The sequence below is a fragment of the Paramisgurnus dabryanus genome, chromosome 16 (assembly GCF_030506205.2).
Source record: "Paramisgurnus dabryanus chromosome 16, PD_genome_1.1, whole genome shotgun sequence".
Lineage (NCBI taxonomy): Eukaryota > Metazoa > Chordata > Actinopteri > Cypriniformes > Cobitidae > Paramisgurnus > Paramisgurnus dabryanus.
In genome coordinates this window covers 9,567,535-9,586,008 of record NC_133352.1, presented here as the reverse complement: position 1 = coordinate 9,586,008, position 18,474 = coordinate 9,567,535, and the positions used below count along the sequence as shown (strand labels likewise).

Genomic DNA, 18,474 nt, shown 5'->3' with positions numbered 1-18,474 from the left:
CATCACATTATTTTATGTTTTCAATACATTGAGTGCTTTGTGCAATTTCTGTTGAAAATCAGGTTTAGGATCAGTTTCTTTAATTTAATCTTTAAAGTAAGTGAAAATGTACATCCAGCCGGTTATTATCACTGAATAAACGCTGACAGGATGATCAGGACTTATAACAGTCGGCTGGATGAACATTATCCTGCTTCAGCTGATTGCTATGAGTAAATAACTGGACACAAAATATTTTTTAAATATTTTATTAGTTCATTTGTAATACATACATGTTAAAAAAAAATGCACACCTAGGGATTTATTGGGTTGAAGTGTTTCCACGGTAGTTTATGTGCATATTTCTAAGAAATTTATCAGATTAAATAATTTTTTAATTTATGCACATCTTGGCATTTCCATCCAGCATTTTTTTATGCAATACCCCAGAAATGCACACAAAAATAGGTGGATGGAAACATAGTTATTTTCACTTTCAGCACCACGCTGTTTAATGCACTTGTGCCCATCTGTTTGCCTATGGGTGTGCTGGTCAAAAAATGTGGTGTGTTCAGGCACATTGCTGGCGTGTTGTTATTTTGAGGCAATTGAAAACTGAAGTATTTTTTTCTTTATTTAAAGGCTATATTAGTAATATGTGCCTATAGGCGAGTGTACAACGTGCAGAAACTCTAAAGTGGGTCGCACACTGGGCAAGAAGCACAGCGCAGTGTCGCTCTATATATCTGTAAATTAAACACATTATTTTCTATTACTGTACACACACACACCGGTGGTGCCTTACAGCGGCTGTGACTCTGGATGCTGCTCAAATCCCTGCTGCACCATTCACATAGTTTAACATTAAATAACATCTTATTTGTCCACAATTGTTAACGATTGACATAGGCTGCTCATGCATACTTTGCATCTGGAAGTAGACTCTGTCTGACTCAGATCACTATTTAATGTTCACGTCATGTGTGCGAGTTGTCCAACACATGGCTCTGCACTTCTCACCTGTTATGTGAACTCCTTAACACGCTTACACACAGAGAGACGCTCAAGAGAGAACAAATATTACAAATGATAGGATTACCATGGAAAAAATTATGAAGATAAAAATGCCTACATGTCATAATGGATAGTTATTGTATGTTTCAGAAGTTCCTATTTGCTGTAATGACAAATGAAATTGGTTTCCTCTCTAAAGAAGCGCTCAGTTTTGCTCTTGCAAATTACGCTTTAAAGAGCAAATCTGCCATGATGCCAGCGTAACTGGCTTTTAAAGGGAATGGGAGATGAGACACTGATTGGTTTATTACACATTACACCTGAAACAAACATATGACTCATTGAGAGAATAGATAAAAGCAACCCTTTTAGACCATGCCCCTGGCACGCCAATCATTCATTAAAATTACAAAAGTGGATTTAGAAATGCCCTAAGTGCAGCTGTGCTGTGCGCTTCAGATCATTAAAATAGGGCCCATAGAGTGAAAGCCAGAGGTTTAAACATGCAAGAATTAGCAGAGACTTATTTTCTTATTCATTATTATTTTTCTTTAATAGTTATTATAGATGTTATATTTTATTAAGCAGTTCATCTTATTTGAGGTCCAGTCTGGAAGTCAAATGCTGCATTCATTGCAACACAGTGATCAAAATTAAACATTCAGCTTCACTCAAGATTCATTTCAAAGCTCCTAAAACTTAAAGGATTTTAATTTATTAATTTGATGAGATTATAAAACTAAAACCTATCCATCAACAAGGACTTGAAAATAAAGCTAAACATAGAAATGACATTTTAATGTATGTTTAATACATTAGTGTTTAAGCTAAGGGTTTTTTCTTTTTTTCAGGCTTTCCAGTTGTGGTATTACAGAAGAAGGTTGTGTTGATTTGGCTTCAGCTCTGAGATCAAACCCCTCACATCTGAGAGATCTGGATCTGAGGAATAATAAACCAGGAGATTCAGGAAAGAAGCGGCTCTCTGATCTAAAAATGGATCCAAAGTGTAAACTGGAGAAATTACTGTAAGTTTTTGACTCTTTCGTGATTTAATTATTGATGCTTTTATTTTATTTTATTAAAAGTGAGTTTCATTTTAAAACATGTCTATGATGGTGTATTGTGTCTGATCTTTCTCTTTAATTTTTCAGTATTTGACTTCTATCACTCAATGGTGAAAACTTCAAGACCTTCAGCTGGTGAATCAAAATATCTGTTGTGTGTCCTGAACCTCACAATTAGCTGAACAAACACATTTATATGAATCCATTTACAAGCCAAAGACTTCTGTTATATCAACATAGATAAAAATTTACTAAAATATGAATCTACTGTATGTGCTGTCAGAGTCTTACCCTAATTTGTTGTTGGTTTTCTCCTCATCTTTTCTGTTAATTAATAATTAATAGACGTTGCATCATCACGGTGCGCGGCACGGCTGCAAACTTAAAGCATGTTTTAGTTACACTGTATGGGAGGTGTTCAATTATGACTCCCTGGATGAAATGTCTACATTGATAACACATTACATAGATGTTTATGTGCAGACAGTGATAACCTCTAAGAAGATAAAGATTTATCTGAATAACAAGAAATATAACCAAAGATGTTAAACAGGTGATGCATTTGAGGAAAAGTGCCTTTAAGAAGAAGGATACAAAACAAAATAAGTGTTTGATTAAGGAGTTAAAGGGAAAATTTGTATGGAAAGAAGGACATACAGGTTAAAACTAGAAGATGCCTTCAAAAGTAATAATACAAAGCAGGTCTGGACTATGAAGGGAATGACAGAATTATCATTCAACCACACAGAAGCCAATAGTTGTGGATCATGAGAGGACTTAGATTTGATAAAGGGAAAATTCTGGATAAGAGCAAGAGTTTTATTAATTCAGTTTCACTAGAGGGGTCAAGTAGGATTGAGATCACGGTTCAGCATGTGAGGAGTTAAAAAATTAAATAAAAGGAAGGCCACAGGACCAGACAATCTCAGTGCATTTGCTCTGAAAAATGTTGCAGATGAGCTTGCATCTGTGTGACAGCTTATTTTTCAGAGGTCTTTAGACACTCACAGCATTCCCAAAATGTGAAAGATATCACATGTACCTCTGCCAAAGAAAGCAGAATTAAGTGATTTTCCCCCGTAGGTTTAACCACTATTATTATGAAAACTTTAGGAGAGATTGTGGTAAAAGTGCTTTTGAAAACAGTAATTGGAACATGTACAGTATCTCTTTGTGGACGCTAGTTTATCCTGGAGTGCACATATAGAGGATCTCTGCTGTGAAGAACAACAACCATACAGTGACAATGTGCTGCCAGAGCAATGGAGATAAAATATTTATGTTGAATTGTAAATGTTTATATTCAGATGTACGTTGTTTCTTTAGTTGATTAGATGTAATAACTGTGAATCATTGTAACATTTGTTTTAATTGATATAATCATGTGTGGATTTTTTTAGAGCAATGTAAGTAAAACCGACAACTTTGCCAAAGCTCTGTAATCGTATTTGTGTCAAATTAAAATTGTGCATTGATCACTTCTCATTTATGTTTATATCAGATACAATACAATAGCTAATACCTCAACTGATGAATGTTCTTCAACAATAGCAGATCTCTTTTTAGACGTTCTATATAGAATCTTGCCTTAAAAAGTGCTATAAAGAACCTTTAATGTATTAGATGTCAGAGGGTTATATATTTACTTATTTTTACATGCCCCATTTTTTATTTTTACAGTTTAAAAAAACCCTGCAAGACATCAAATACTTTAATTTTATATAATTTATTTGTGTGTATAATATGAAACATTTACAACAAATATAAATATACAGAAGTAGCCCCCCCCCCAATATTTTTTATCATTTTAATCATATCACTACAATTGCTCAAGTGAGCAACGGGTCAAATAAAGACATTTTTAAAATCACTTCAATTGATTTCTCACTACAACAATTACTTAGGCTACACAATTGTTTTATGGGTGCACAAATATGACTGGCGATGTTAAAATACCAATAGGAACCATTAGCTTTTAACATCAAAACTGCTGCAAAATTCCTTTTTGTAATGTGTTTTGGGACATATTCCAGTTAGGATTTAATGCACCCACCAATAGAAGACAACACATAGAGACCCACAGAGACCATTAAAGTTTCCATAACAACCAATAAAATTCCCATAAACACCATTACATCCAATAGAATTTCTGTCAATGTTATATTGTTTATTTAGCAGGGCGTTCTCCTTCCGCTTGTTTGAACAGGCATAGTGATGCTGAAAGGGATAATAATGTAGTATTTTGTCATATGAGATTAATTTAACTAAGTTCGAGAGAAGCATTGTCGTGTAATCCAACCAACAAGCTCAAATAGGTCTATAGGCGTCCCTCACTTCTGTTCCACGACTGCATCCCTCTCCTCAGAGATGGGCTTGAGTTCTCTGATATGTTGGACTGTTTAAAGAGGGGACATGCAAACTCCAGCTCAGTGAAGACAGACATGGACAGAAGATAAAAGAAGACTGCGTTCTCAGATCCCAGTTATTGGATTAGGCCATGTGGTTTGAACTCGGAAATCTTCCTGGTACTTTATTACAGCTCTCCAGGGAGTAAAGGTAACACTAATAGAAATCATATATGGTTGAGAGGGACTGTTGAACTCTCACATAGTGTAAATAGTAAAAGTTGTAAACATGTTGAAAGCTGCACTGGCTATGGTTCGACTGAGGGTAATTGATCAGAATAATCAAAATGAGTCTGGGTGTCATTTTGGCAAACATTCAGACAGAGATTTAGCACAGTGACTTTCTAACAAAATCAAAACTGTGAAGCCAAGAGAAGATCATTCTTCTTTGTTCATGGATGATGACAGAAATAGTGCTAGAGATAAATTTCTCCTGTATTTTAATTTGATAAGCCAAACTGCAGCCTCATTTTATTTTTCATAAAGTGATGAGATATAGTCCAGCGGTATTCAAATCACTGCATTGATTTTTGTCATTGGTAAGCTGGCAGACCAAATAATTCTGGTCTGAAATCTTCCATGCTTCTCAGCACCAAAGTGGCCTCCTGGGTCAAGCTGCGGTCCAGATTATCATCTGGGATCATCACCACCTGCATCCCAGCTGCCAGGCCCGCCTTTACCCCATTTGGAGCGTCTTCAAATACCAGACACTGTTGAGGCAAAACCAGCAAAGACTATTCAATTCACAGACCAATGCTGTAGTTTTTCCCCCCAGTTTTTTTCAGGAACGTCAATTTTAGGGTTGTACCAAAAACCGGAAACGTTAAAATACGGTTTCTGTTTGGAACGAACCAATTGGGAAGAAATTCTGGTTCAAAGCCCTGGTAGTAGCAGTGATTTTTTTACACTGACTCTAGAGAACCCTGCAGCAGGGGAAATGTTGACAATGACAATTTATTTGTATAGCACAATTAAAAATAACGGCTGTTGACCAATGTGCTTTCCACAACGTTATCAAATTCATATAAAATAGCAAACAAACAAGACAAATAACAAAAACAGAAATTAACATAAAATCACACCATTTATATGCATGACAAATGTTGTTAATGGAGACTTGACCTTTCAATTACACACATCATAATTCTATACTGAATTCTATACTGAATCAAAACCACTTTGCAGCAAGCATGCTATATTTTAGCTACACATAGAATAGAATGGAATAGGTTCATCTCTACCTGTTCTGGGTTTACTGGGGGACAGAATCTCTCGGCACACACCAAAAAGATGTCTGGTTGTGGTTTACCACTTTTTACTTCAGGATCATCTCCAAGTACAATGTGTGTGAAGAGGCTAAAGAACTCTTTATGACAGCTGGTCTTCATCTCAAAAGTCAGGCCTGCTGAACTCGTGGCCACAGCAATAGGAATGCCGTGCTTGTGGAGATGACTGACAAGCTTCTTTATGCCTAAAAGAAATAAAGTAAATAAAAATGTGCCTTAAGTCAAATGAATGCAAAATAAAATCGAATTAAAAAGATTCCATCTTTTTGATGATGATGAATTGAAGGCTAATGTGCAGTCTACATCCCTCTTACTGTACAATCTGCTTTGAAATTAACTTCCAAATCAAATTCTACAAGGACTTAGACGGTTTCAGCAGTAAAAACATAAACAAACAGCTTTCGAGGAACAACCTTAACTTTCTGTAAATTTCCACAAAGAATCAATAGAGTCATTTTAGTTTATTTCTGATAATAAGCTAAATAAACAACAAGTAGTTTAGTTCTAATCATAGCTAAAGCATAGGCCATAAAAAGCTACACTGAACTAAAGTTACTGTGTAAAATTAATCTATACAATGTCAACTACAGATCGGCTGCCAAACCTCCCATTATACAGCGGTGATCTATGATCGCAGTCTTCCCTCATCTAGGACACCAAAACATTTGTTATTTTCCAGAGTTCAGTTTAGCCACAAGCCAGACCATTAAACCAAAGAGCGTAGAACCCAAGAGGCGAAACTGATGCTTTTCTGGAATCCATCACTAGGTGGCGCTTCGGTAGTGCAGCCACCATTTTTTGGGTGAAAATGCCAACTGGACAGCAGCAGAATGACAACAAAAAAGAAGTCAAAGTGGAATAAAAGAGCAGTGCTCTGCAATCCACAGCTAAAACGATCAGTGTTACAGTAAAATCTTGCCTTTCATCGTTTTCTGCTAACTTAAACTGTTGATAAAGGTGATAAGATTAAAGGTATCTCAGGAGTTGGGAATACATCAAGCATTACATTCGGACGTGCCTTGATTCCTTCGGAGACAGCATTAAGGCAGTAGGCATCAAGGCATGTCTGATCCAAATGTTTGCTTTACTTCCTGTCTCCTGAGATACCTTCATCCTCTTGTCCCACAATTCTATGCTTGTGTGTGCGTGAGGAATGTGATTGCTCAAGCTTGGTCAATTAAAAAAATAAATTAATTGGTGGCCAATAAAGTGGCTGGATCACAAATTTATTGTAAATAAAAGTTATATTTCACTTTTTACTCCTTTTGATTGCGAGGAATTAGTGTTGACGTTTTCAAATGGAATTAGTTATTATAACAAAGGTGCTCTCTGTTTATATTTCAATCTGAAAGCTGCCTAGGAAGGCTGTCCGAATGCATTTCTCAGAGCTGCCTTCATGCCGCCGAAGTCATTGCCTCATGAGGCAGCGAGGCAACAAGTCAGCTGCCTTTGGTTTCAGAGGCAGCCTTCATGCCTTTAAATGCCTTTGCTGCTTTTGAAGGCAACAATTTAAAGATTTCGTATGCAGGCTGCATCTATACCTGGCATTAGAGACGCTGTGGGAAATAATTGCTCCTGAATTTTCCTGCTCTCCTCCAGGAGCTCCTCGGGTGTCATAGGGAGTTCCAGTTTGTCTCTGATGATCCTGGCAGCATCCAGAGCCTTTTTGCCCATCACAGAGGACTTCACTTCCCATGTGTACTTCTTATTGAACCTGTCACAGACTTCTTGGAACGAGACTGTGTACAACCTCTCTGTATCTACAACAGATATTTAAATAAAGCATGTAGTAATAATAACAATAACATCTTATTATTGGTTACAACAAGCATGAGAGTGACACTTATCAAACGTTATGCTTAAGTTAACTATAAAAATTAAAATACATTTATTTATTCTAAATTTGCATTTTGAAAACGAATCATGCCCTTAATTCATTCATAAAAGTATGCAAAAAGCCGGCTAAGAGCTGATTTACAATCTTATTAATTAATATATTTGTCACTCACCCAATAACAAACCGTCCATATCAAAAAGCACATGTGTTACTGGTTTATAAGACATCTTTAATGCGATATGTGTGTTTGGCTGTATTTAGCACAACCTCATTGACTCATTGCAAAGAAAACAGAGAGCAATGCGGAAACTGCTGGACAAGCGAAGTATTACTCAATAACTATCAACAACACGTCAGATTTGTGAGAGATATCGATTAATTTAGTGCTCGTTATTGTTTATTGTTAGTATTTAGATATAGTGTAAATATAGAGTATATGATCGTATCGCTGGTTCAGAAAACCACTTTTGGATATCAACTCAGGACAACTTCGTAACTCGCCATTCTTGACGCACAGACTTATGGGAAATGGCGTTTTTTGACAGAGCGCTCTAAAGCATACCATGCATACATTAAAGCGCACAGTTAGCTCAAGAGGTAATAAAAGAAGGGAAAGATAAAGTGATAATGGGTTTGGGTGCCAGCAGTCATCAGTGGTTACATTTAATTGCTGTTATACAAAGAAATTCTTGTTTATTTAATTATGGATTTGGCCATTTTCTATCTAATTAAATCAGACAGTACATAATGGTGTGGTTGTTTTATACGAAAAGCCTGAAAAACATTTCCAGCCTATATGATCATCTAATGCTTAATTTATTAAAGCTTACATAGCAAACACAGAACGTTCACCTATTTTGAAACTTTCTTTTTAGGTTTTATATTTTACAACCATAAAATATTGTTCCCATAACGTGCATTTATAAAATACTTATACAGAACATTCTCTATGGTTACATTTTTTTTTCTTTTGGAAACATAAAATAAGGTTCCCTTAACATTGAATGTTGGTTTCAAAATAGCATAGAAATAACTTAAACAGAACGTTGTCTAATGGTTATTTTTGGTCATTTTCTTGGAACCAAAAATAACTTTTTCCAGTCAGTGAATAACTTATAAATGTTTATTTAGAAACCATTAACAATACATGCAAATATTAACTAATATTTATTGACATTTCAATATCATGTGATGTGCAAATAAACCCAACATCAAATGTTGTTATTTAAATGAGTAACAAGACAGTGCCTTCAAAACTGACATATCCATTCAATGCTTCTGAACTTCAAATTCAGTCAATTGCAATATGTTGCTCTAGGGGGCGGTACTGCACGTCTTTGGACAGTCCTTTAGTTCTATGAACCAAACCAACGTGTAAAATGTTCACCTAGGAACTGTTAACAATACGCACCTGTTAAAGTTAAAATAGAGCGTATTTACTTAACATCAATCGACGTATATCTTCGAATTTTAATATTATGTGCTATGCTGTAGTTCTAAAAATAAACAAAATCAACATATAAATGCTGTTTTATAATCCAGTAACACAGCCTTTGAAGTTAATATATGTTTTTGAAATTAATGGTTTGATAAAACAGGTTTGAATTTATTGCACAGAAATGTTGATCTATGAACCAGCAAAATACACCCCTCAAAGCTGCCATGTGAAACATGCATATAAAATAATAATCAAACTTTCTGAATCTCAACTCACATGTAACAGAAAAACATTTAATTTTAACCATCATTTGGTATATAAATTACAATCACACAGTCATCAGAGATTAACTCAAAAGGAGTTTTTAACAAACCCATCCCTTAAAGCTGGTTTCTCTACACATGTAAACTACTGGACATTTAGCTCTTTATGATTTTAATGCATGTTCATATGTATTTGTGCATATTCTATATATGTTTTTTATGGGAAAGAGGAACTGACTGAATGTTGAGTTTAAATGTTTAAAGGAAAGGAATGATTGTATTCTTTTATTGTCTTAAACTTTTTGAACAACTGCCCTGGACCTTGTGTAATATAAGGAAAGCTCAACCATGCGGACCGTTTCACTTGTCAATTACAATAAATAAATAAATATTCACTCTAAATATGAAATAAAACCTGAACTTTTAAAACTATCTAAAATGGTAATGTTTTTGCTGATATTTGAGACCTGAAAGCATATTTCTACAGTATTTATTGTAGGCTAATATAATTCCATGATCATGGAAAACCTGTGAAATGTAATTTTACTATTCAATATGAGACGATTACCATTGCTAACATTATTTTATTTTGACTTCCTGTGACCTGAAAATGAAATGATATGTAAAATTTACCTCATTTAATTAATCACATTAACTTTTAGTCACAGGCAGCTTTATCAGCACTTATGAAATCCCATCTGGCAGTTGACCAACAGGGTGTGATTGACTTAACTCCTCATAAGCACAGTACAACATCTACAGCTTAGTAAAGTTTTCGCTTATTGTTAAACTGTAAACTTATAAAACAAAGTCATTTTAAACGTCTCTCTCTCCGCTCCCATAGGTGGCGCTGTGTCTCGTCATCCTTACGTGTCGTTTTTATTCTGCTCTATTTGTGTTGTGATTGCTGACATCAAGAGTGCTCAGTATGTATCCAGTTTTTCATCTAAATCTCACTATAGTGTTGTTTCATCATATAATAATTTAATGTTGGGCTGTTGGGTCGTCTATTGATTGAGTTTATTACACGAAAAAGGAAACAGACTGGACAGCAGTCAGAAATCTTCACTACGATGATTCTTTATTGTTAGCAAGTTAGCTGCTATCAAACGCACTTAATTTGATATTATTAACTTTTATTAGGTTTTTCTTACTGAATATTTGTTTTTCATTTATCACTGGCTAATAAAATACTGCTTCATGAACTGCTCAGAGTACATATGCTTGGTAACGTACGTAATTATGTTTTATCTAACAGGCCAACTGCTCACGTTATGGTCTTGTATTTGTTGTAAATATTTACAAATACATATTGAATCTGGATCTATGCTTGGACGATATGAATAGAATATCACAACAAATTAATATATATGTTTTATAATTTGATTGATTTGTATTTTTAATATTTGTAGTCAATATTGAGGAGTCATTCGGTTGCTGAGCAACGTTTCAACGCTAATTGTCATTTTCCAAGTCGGTGTTTGCCAGCTGGATTCCTGCACTTTATTTAATCTAGTAAAGCAAGACTAGTCGCCATGAGCAATACTGTGAGTATCACGTGACAACACACGTGATTTAAACTGATTAAACTTGAAGCATTGCAGCTTGTTGTATGGCTTTCCCCACATTCTGTGCTTTAATTCAAACAATTACCATAATTTTGCTCCAATACACTCACTGGTGCTTTCTGTTATCAGACACAAAGAAAAAAGCGCACTGCTTCTACTTCATCGTCCAGACGCAATACCAGCAAGAGGAGCCAAAATCAGACATCTCATACTGTGATGGAAACCATTGATGTGCTTGAAAACGAGAGGACTAACAGTAAGTTAGATTATGTAGTTTGCATTCCCATCAAAAACCTAAAGCAAATTAGTAACACTTTGAATTGCAGCATTACGTTATATTTAGGATGGATTTACACTGCAGATAATGATGCCCAATTTCGATTTGTTGTATGATGTTTTGTTGACCCGCTTACATTATCTTTTAAAGCGACTCTTATCAGATTTCTGCATTTACACTTGGCAAACGCTTGGCAAAACAATTTAAGGTAGACATGCTGACCCGGATCAGCTAAAACCATAGGGAAAGTAAAACCACGTTATGCAATGGACACAGACGAAATAATAAATACAATATTAAAATGCAAGATTATACTGCATTATTTCTGTAACAATACATAAAACTTCAACATTACACCTAAAGTGGAGCCATTAGGTGCGTTCGACTTCATGGGGTGACGGCTGACTTGAAGAATTGCATGCCGGTTAGAAATTTTATCCGACTTGAGCTGGCGCTGAAGGCATGTGACTGTGACGTTTGGCATTAAAGTACCGCGGGAGCGTTTCCAGAGTAGCCAGCTGGCTCAGCCGGTGCGGCCACTATGAAGAGCAAACCATACAACAAGCTGCAATGCTTCGAGTTCTGAGGACAAGAGCTCTTCATGATTGGTCGCCTCAGTGTTGACAATGATCACGTGCGTTTCATGTTTAATCCAACCTTTAGTTTCACTAATAAACATTATAAATTTATGATTTTATAACGGGTAAAACTTGTTAATATACCTAAATATGTTATGTTGTGTCATGTAATACAGTAAATATTAAAAGAAGCAAAAAAACGAACTCAATTGTTATTTTAATAATATAGACTTATGTTTCGCATTTATTTTCGGGAATACAGTATAAACAGCAACTAAAATATGTGATATACAATGTTTCTGGTTGCAACTTTTTATTAAAAGGTTTGTTTTTAACAAATTCACAATCTAATTCACTTTATTCGCGATTAAAAAAAGGGAAACACGGCCCACGGCAAGCAAAAGATTTCTGACTTGACAGCTCTGTCTTCAGCTCCTCCAAAACTGCAAGCGGCAAACCTCACCGATCGATCTGCCCAGTGCCACATGAACTCGAACACACCTGTTGTCTTCCATTGTGCTGCTAAGAAGAGTCATGTGATTGCGTGTGGTGTCCACCCGAGTTGATGTCATTTGCTAGCGTAGCATTTTAGCAAGGGATAGTTCAACCCAAAAATTCTGTCATTATTTTTTCACTCTCCTGTTGTTTCAAATCTGTATAAATGTATTTTTTCTAAAAAATACAAAACTAAGGAAGATATTTTGAGGAATCTTTGTAACCAAACAGATCACGAGCCCCATTTACTTCCATAGTAGGAAAAAAGAATACAATAGTGAATGGGGCTCATGAACTGTTTGGTTACAACCTCAAAATATGTACTCTTGTGTTCATCAAAACAAATAAATTTATACAGCTTTGTAACAACATGAGGGTAAATTATGACAAAATTTTGGGGTGAACTATCCCTTTGATGCACGACACGTTTTGACGTGAGAATATCCTATCTGTCCGCTTACATTGCGGACGTGAATGCATGAATCTGATTCATATCTAATTTATTTCCACTGAAACCAATCAGAGAATATCAGAATCTATGCACTCTTTTCCTGCTTACACGTCTGTAGGTCATATCCAATCTGTGCCGCTTCAGAGAAAAAAATCTGAATTGAGTCACTTCAAACAGGCAGTGTAAATGCGGCCTAAGTGAAGCTGTCATCCTCCATTTTACTGCTAGAAAAAGAGTCATGTGATCAGGGGTGGTGTTGATGTCATTTGCCAACGTTGCTTTTTTTAAAAACATACAGAATATCCGATCTGTCTGCTTACTTTACGACTTACAGTGCATTAAAGCTATATATTTTTTTATCAGTATGTGTGTTCCCTGGTTTCGAACCCCTGACCTTTTGCGTTGGTGGTAACCCAAAGCTCTGCACAGCAAGTACATATAAAGGCTTTGCCATATTTCGACAGAAAACAAGATTGATTTCTGCTGTCTCTCATTTGACAGAAACTTCTGAATTTATGAGCTGGCTGTACATACAGCAATACATTTTCGTGAATGATTTTATTAATATAATGAATACATTTACAGTTTTAGATGACATGCCATTACAAGGTGAAGATGTGGTGGATTTAACATGCGAAGGGTCAGAACCTGCGGTTGTTGACCTTACCAATAATGATTCGATTGTGGTGAGTTCTGTTGGAGGGATTTTTATTTTATTCTGGAGTTGCATTGGTATTATTGTATGAGGATGCAAGGCCTTGTACTGACATAATTTTGTCTTTTTCCTGTTTTTTTGCATTGGCTTTTGGGGACAAGGTTGTGGAAGATGGTAACGTATCATTCTTTTCTGTTTTACCGATGTAAATTTGCATTTGTAAGATGTTTGTAAGATAAATAAGTTGATTGCAGACTATATGGTTGTCGTTTGCATGCTTTTCTTTATTAAGGGCTTTTTAGTGCTATCCTTTGTTTGGATTTTGCTATTGTCATAAATGCCCCTTGGATTTTAATTTAAGCAGTGTAAATGTGCCATGGCAGTTTTTGCATTGTTTTGCAGCTGTGCAGAATAGGCGTGGACAAGGCACAGAAAGTTATGTACTAAGCAGTGATGAAGAGGAAGAGTCTAGTTTAAGACTTAGTCCTGGCTTGCTCTCATCTCTACATGCCAGTTCCCAAGCAAGGTACACACACACACAATAACAATTACCAAACACAGATTTTACAACATCTGAATGAAAATAAAATTGAATGCCTGACTGTATGCTTAGTCTGTGATGTTGTGCCTTTTCTTAGGTCTACACCAGGGGCAGTTAGCTGCCCCGTATGCATGGACGCTTATTCAGAGGTAAGTGGTTTATGTATGTCTTTTTCTCATGTACTGACATTTTTAAGCCAAACAGGATGTGCTCCAGCAATGGCAAGAGCAATGTGATCATTTAATTTGTTTACACAAATGTATTTATGTGAAACATTGCAAAGTTTATGTCTATCCCTAAGGATGACCAAGTCTTTGGCTCCCAGGCATGCTTAAATTGTGAAATCTCAAGCCAGCGCCTGGAATTTGTCATTGCCTTTTATCATGGTTCACACAAAAACTCAAGTAAAGGCCTGTTCTCACCAGAAATGTTAGCTATAGTGATATATTAGCACTGTTGTCTTGCAGCAAGAAGGTTCTCGATTTAAGTATCAGCTGGGTTGTGAGGTCTTTCTGTATGGGGTTTGCATGTTTTCCCTGTGTCAGCTAGGGCTTGGATGATTAAACGCTATTTCATACTATTAATGACTGATATCGATTCTGCAAAGGTGATATTATGCACAGCTCTTTCATGCCCTTTAGCTCTTTGGTCAGTAGGAAGTCCTTCAATCTAAAATCACTGTTAGTTTGAGTCGTTTATAACATGAATATGAAAAAGCAACACTCGTCTAACATAATCATTATACGTATTCTTTATTATCATGAAAATACCTGAAAAGACTTGATGAACAGCGATATAAATATACTTACAGGCATTTCATGTGTACTTCTTTTGTGGCGCATAGTGAGTTTCTGCACGAGAGCGCCCTCTGGCTTTTGGATGTAGTGACATTTTACCATAATGCATTAAGAAGCATTGCAAGCAGAATCACATGATTTATCGTCTCAGCCCTAGTGTCAGCGTGTGATTGATTAGTCTAGATCAGGGGTAGGCAATGTCAGGCCTGGAGTTTAGTTCCACCTCTAATCAAGCTGAATAAGCATGATATGGTCTAAAGAGTCACCTGAAAACAACTGGTAGGCAAGGTTTTATCAGGGTTGGAGCTAAAATCTGCAGGGCATCGGCAAACCTGGAAACTTGTCACTGACTGTTTAGACATAAGAACAAGAACATACGTATGTAAAAATATACACATGGTTTGTTATCCAGACAAAGGTGTTGAGTGCGCTGCATTAGACAAATACAATACTGCCAACCACTGCTCCTTAATGTAGGTGTATAATAATGATGATCAGATGATGTTGGCAGTTCATGGAAGTTACTTCCGGTTAACATGTTGAATTAATTAGTCACGTTTAATTACTTTTTTACTTGTTTTAATCTCAGAAAACAGAATGTGTATGTAAATGAGAATAGCTTCATTGAGCACTTGACTTCATTGCATTAAAATACAGAATATGACAGTGCAGAGATTACTAGCAAAACTGCCAACATGAGTCTGACTTTGAGCACAAATGCGATTGTAGCGACGTCACAAATATGCTAAATATTACGATGATAATCGATTCTGAATTGGATCAGGACCATAAGAATCGATGGTGAAGCGACCTGGTTTGGTTTAATCCCACAGTTCAAAAACATGCAGGTTAGGTAAATTGGAGATCCCTAACTTTTGCGTAGATTAATATGTGTATAGATTAACCAGTTCTCGGCTTGACTATAGCCATAGATGCATGAATGATGTTAAGAAAAAAACTAACTAACACCAATAAGTAATAATTTTGAAACAACCAATCGTTCAACAACTAATAGAAAAACAGAAGTATCATAGCAACCAAAGCACTTAGCTGAAAAACGCTGGCAAGCGGCCACAGTCTGTGTCAGCCGGGCTTTTTCAGCTGCGTTTAAACACTTTGGTGTACACGCCTTATAGTCGTTTTTAATGTGAACTGACTCACTAGAGCAAATGTTAATGGCTTGTATTATGACGCTGCTGTGACAAGTTGTAAACTATTTATGTGCATGTGGACCCATAAATCGAAACTATGTAGATTTACATTAATGGTTATGCTTTAAGTCTGTGTAATGAACATTTTGCATGAATAAATAATGCAAGTGCATGTCTGATTGCAGTCGGCATTAGCCATTTATATAAATCGTACTTGATTCCCTATTGACTGTAACTCAGAATAAACTTCGTTCACACAGCAAATGTAAAAACTTTTTTTAAAAACATTTTAAATGTTAAAACTTAAAAGTTTAATTGCAGAAGATTACTCTGAGAACACCTTGTTAATAAATTGTTTTTAAGTAAACCACATGAAAGATTAGAGGCCTGAGATTTTTTTTCACTCCCTTACCAGTGAGCACTTTGTTAAAGCAACACTATGTAGTTTCCATGTAAAAATGACTTACAGCTCCCTCATGTGGTTGAAAAGTGCAACACTGCCTGGTATCAGACACTCTTCTGCAGGCAGGGGGAGGGGCTGGGCTGTGTTTCCTACCCTCCGCGCCACTTTCAGAGTGTGCTTGTAGCAGCTAGGAGACTGCTCAGGTTGCAGCAACAGTACAATTTGTCCAGTTAAAAGTTGTTCTATCACTGAAATAATTTTAGAGACATTATTTAAAGGAAAAAAACTACATAGTGATGCTTTAAAATACATTGGATTCCTGTGAATACAGTAGTATCTCACTATTTAGATATGGGCAGATAGCGTATAACTTGCTGAGGGTGGAAACTGTCGTAATGCCAGACTGTCATTCAGTGGTTGTGGGCGGGGCTTAATCAATGCAATGTCACAGGGAATCAAAACCGCATGTCAAATGAGACTGCTTTGGTTTAATTTTTTTTTAAAGGGGTGGGTGGTTTTTTTCCATTGTAGGGTGGTTGTGTTCACACACTGCCAACACACATTTATGTCCAAATACCTTGTAAAAGTGAATTGTACATAATAAGTGCCCTTTAAACTGGATTTATTACATATTTGTTTTTTTTAATGTGATGTCCTTGTTCTTATTTTATAGATTATTGAAAGCGGACGGCTCATGGTCTCCACAAAATGCGGTCATCTGTTCTGCAGTCAGTGTATACGCGACTCCCTCAGTAGAGCTCACAGCTGCCCCACATGTAGAAAGAAACTCACGCACAAACAATATCATCCGATATATATATAATGATAATAAATAAACATTCAGGCAGTCATTGAAACCAGCATACTTGTATCTTAGCAAATTTCTCCCGCACGCTCCCAGAAACAACTGTACATGGCTCTCGTGATGATATCATACTGGCCGTTTCATATTTTATATGTTAGTGCAGAATTGACATTTGGCTAAACAGTTTACATGCTGGAATGTAGGAAAGCTGAAAAATGGCACTTTGTCCTGGATAAAATATTTAAAAAATGTGAATAACAGTGTTTTGGGGTATTCAGAATATATACTGACATGCTTCTGGACTTGGCTGCTAGTATCAATTTTTTTTTACAATTAAGGTGTCAGTTTTAAATGGACAATGAAGGACCAAACATCACAGTAATGTATCTAGTCTTAAGAGCAAAAGAGCTTACTGTTGTAATTGTCTTTATCGTTCATTGAAATGTCAGAGCTTTCTGTGATGTTTGGGACAAATCACACGTTCATCCATTTCCTCATGCAAATTTATTTGAATGGCCTTAATAGAAACCATACTGGTTCTAGTTATTTTTCACACACAGTTAACATGCCATCTATCATTAGGATCAATATACAGGTTTTTGATTGGCCATCAAACAAATTGTTTTGAAAAAAGAAACGAATGTTGGTCAAGACAATATAAATGCCTAATTTTGTCCTGGAAAAGTCATGTTACTAAAAAAGCACTGAAAATGATCTTGAATTTATTCATTCCTCATTGGTCAGATTTTGGAATGATAACCATTTTCAGGTTTAGAACAAAATGAGGCTGAGAAAATTCACCCTAACAATGCTGTTTTGCCAAATCTACCCGTTAATATTAAGTATTTGTATATAGTTTAATGTATAAAAGACCTGTAAGTTAAAAGTTTTTCATGTGTAAAGAATTGATTTTGTTTCAATAAACATTTTGATCACTGATGTTTATCTCGTATTGTTTTTGTTTTTTTAACCATAAGCTGCAAAAAACATTTTTAAATAAGAAATCCAAAATCCAATGTTATATTATTTATATAAAATGATTTATTCTTTGTCTAAAATTTGTAAAAATGTTCTTATTTTATCAATCACCTTGAGGTCTCACACCGAAATGCTTTTTAAACTTTACTGAGTTAGTTTTTATTGCTTTTGCTTTATATTTTGTATTATAAAAAAATTTTTTGTCTACAAAACTAATTTCATACATTTGAGCTCAAGAGAAACCGTTCACTAGTGACCTGAAACGTTTAAACAGTATGTAGTATATGTTTTATGGGCCCACCTGGAGATTATGTCATACATTTCATTACTTGGACTAAGATTACACTTTAACCTCTGGTTTCACAGACAAGGTTTAAGGATAGTCCTAGACTAAATCACATGTTTGAGCTGTCTTAACATCTTAAAATATGCCAGTGACACACTAACATCTTTTTATAAGGCGTGTTTATAAAAGAGGCTTAAACATCT

The 18,474-nt window shown here is 35.7% G+C and overlaps 3 protein-coding genes across 12 annotated transcripts in view; 2 read left to right on the top strand and 1 right to left on the bottom strand.

Annotated features, from left to right (window-relative positions):
* The window catches only part of LOC135749358 (NLR family CARD domain-containing protein 3-like), a 220,381-nt gene extending 216,844 nt beyond the window's left edge, over positions 1 to 3,537 (top strand). For all 9 annotated transcript variants that reach the window (XM_073812154.1, XM_073812155.1, XM_073812152.1 and 6 more), the window contains 2 exons: positions 1,845 to 2,018; positions 2,145 to 3,537. In XM_073812154.1, the coding sequence (XP_073668255.1) occupies positions 1,845 to 2,018; positions 2,145 to 2,151 (181 nt within the window). In that variant the 3' untranslated portion in view covers positions 2,152 to 3,537. The remainder of the gene's footprint in view (positions 1 to 1,844; positions 2,019 to 2,144) is intronic.
* pudp (pseudouridine 5'-phosphatase) lies at positions 2,836 to 7,917 on the bottom strand. Its single transcript, XM_065267983.2, has 4 exons — positions 7,758 to 7,917; positions 7,290 to 7,508; positions 5,704 to 5,933; positions 2,836 to 5,172 (listed from the first exon to the last, which is right to left on the bottom strand). Exons 1-4 carry the CDS (start codon positions 7,810 to 7,812, stop codon positions 4,996 to 4,998), a joined length of 681 nt encoding a protein of 226 aa, XP_065124055.1. The 5' UTR covers positions 7,813 to 7,917; the 3' UTR covers positions 2,836 to 4,995.
* Positions 7,918 to 10,137: 2,220 nt separating this feature from the next.
* On the top strand, positions 10,138 to 17,944 carry rnf4 (ring finger protein 4). Of its 2 annotated transcripts, none has more exons than XM_065249267.2 (8): positions 10,138 to 10,212; positions 10,699 to 10,833; positions 10,984 to 11,110; positions 13,241 to 13,341; positions 13,472 to 13,484; positions 13,713 to 13,836; positions 13,949 to 14,000; positions 16,876 to 17,944. In XM_065249267.2, the coding sequence occupies exons 2-8, from the start codon at positions 10,822 to 10,824 to the stop codon at positions 17,023 to 17,025; spliced, it is 579 nt and encodes a 192-aa protein (XP_065105339.1). In that variant the 5' UTR covers positions 10,138 to 10,212; positions 10,699 to 10,821; the 3' UTR covers positions 17,026 to 17,944. The 2 variants fall into 2 exon arrangements, with proteins under 2 accessions (XP_065105339.1, XP_065105340.1); XM_065249268.2 differs by lacking the exon at positions 10,138 to 10,212 and adding an exon at positions 10,262 to 10,518.
* The last annotated feature ends 530 nt before the right edge of the window (positions 17,945 to 18,474 follow it).

Excerpts from the sequence above, each read along its gene's own strand:
- pudp (XM_065267983.2), bottom strand. The coding sequence starts at position 7,812 with ATGTCTTATAAACCAGTAACACATGTGCTTTTTGATATGGACGGTTTG. Across the intron at positions 7,509-7,757 it reads TATGGACGGTTTGTTATTGG|ATACAGAGAGGTTGTACACA; the intron begins GTGAGTGACAAA and ends TATCTGTTGTAG. Across the intron at positions 5,934-7,289 it reads CACAGCGTCTCTAATGCCAG|GCATAAAGAAGCTTGTCAGT; the intron begins GTATAGATGCAG and ends TATTTCTTTTAG.
- rnf4 (XM_065249267.2), top strand. Across the intron at positions 13,837-13,948 it reads CATGCCAGTTCCCAAGCAAG|GTCTACACCAGGGGCAGTTA; the intron begins GTACACACACAC and ends GCCTTTTCTTAG. Across the intron at positions 14,001-16,875 it reads GCATGGACGCTTATTCAGAG|ATTATTGAAAGCGGACGGCT; the intron begins GTAAGTGGTTTA and ends CTTATTTTATAG.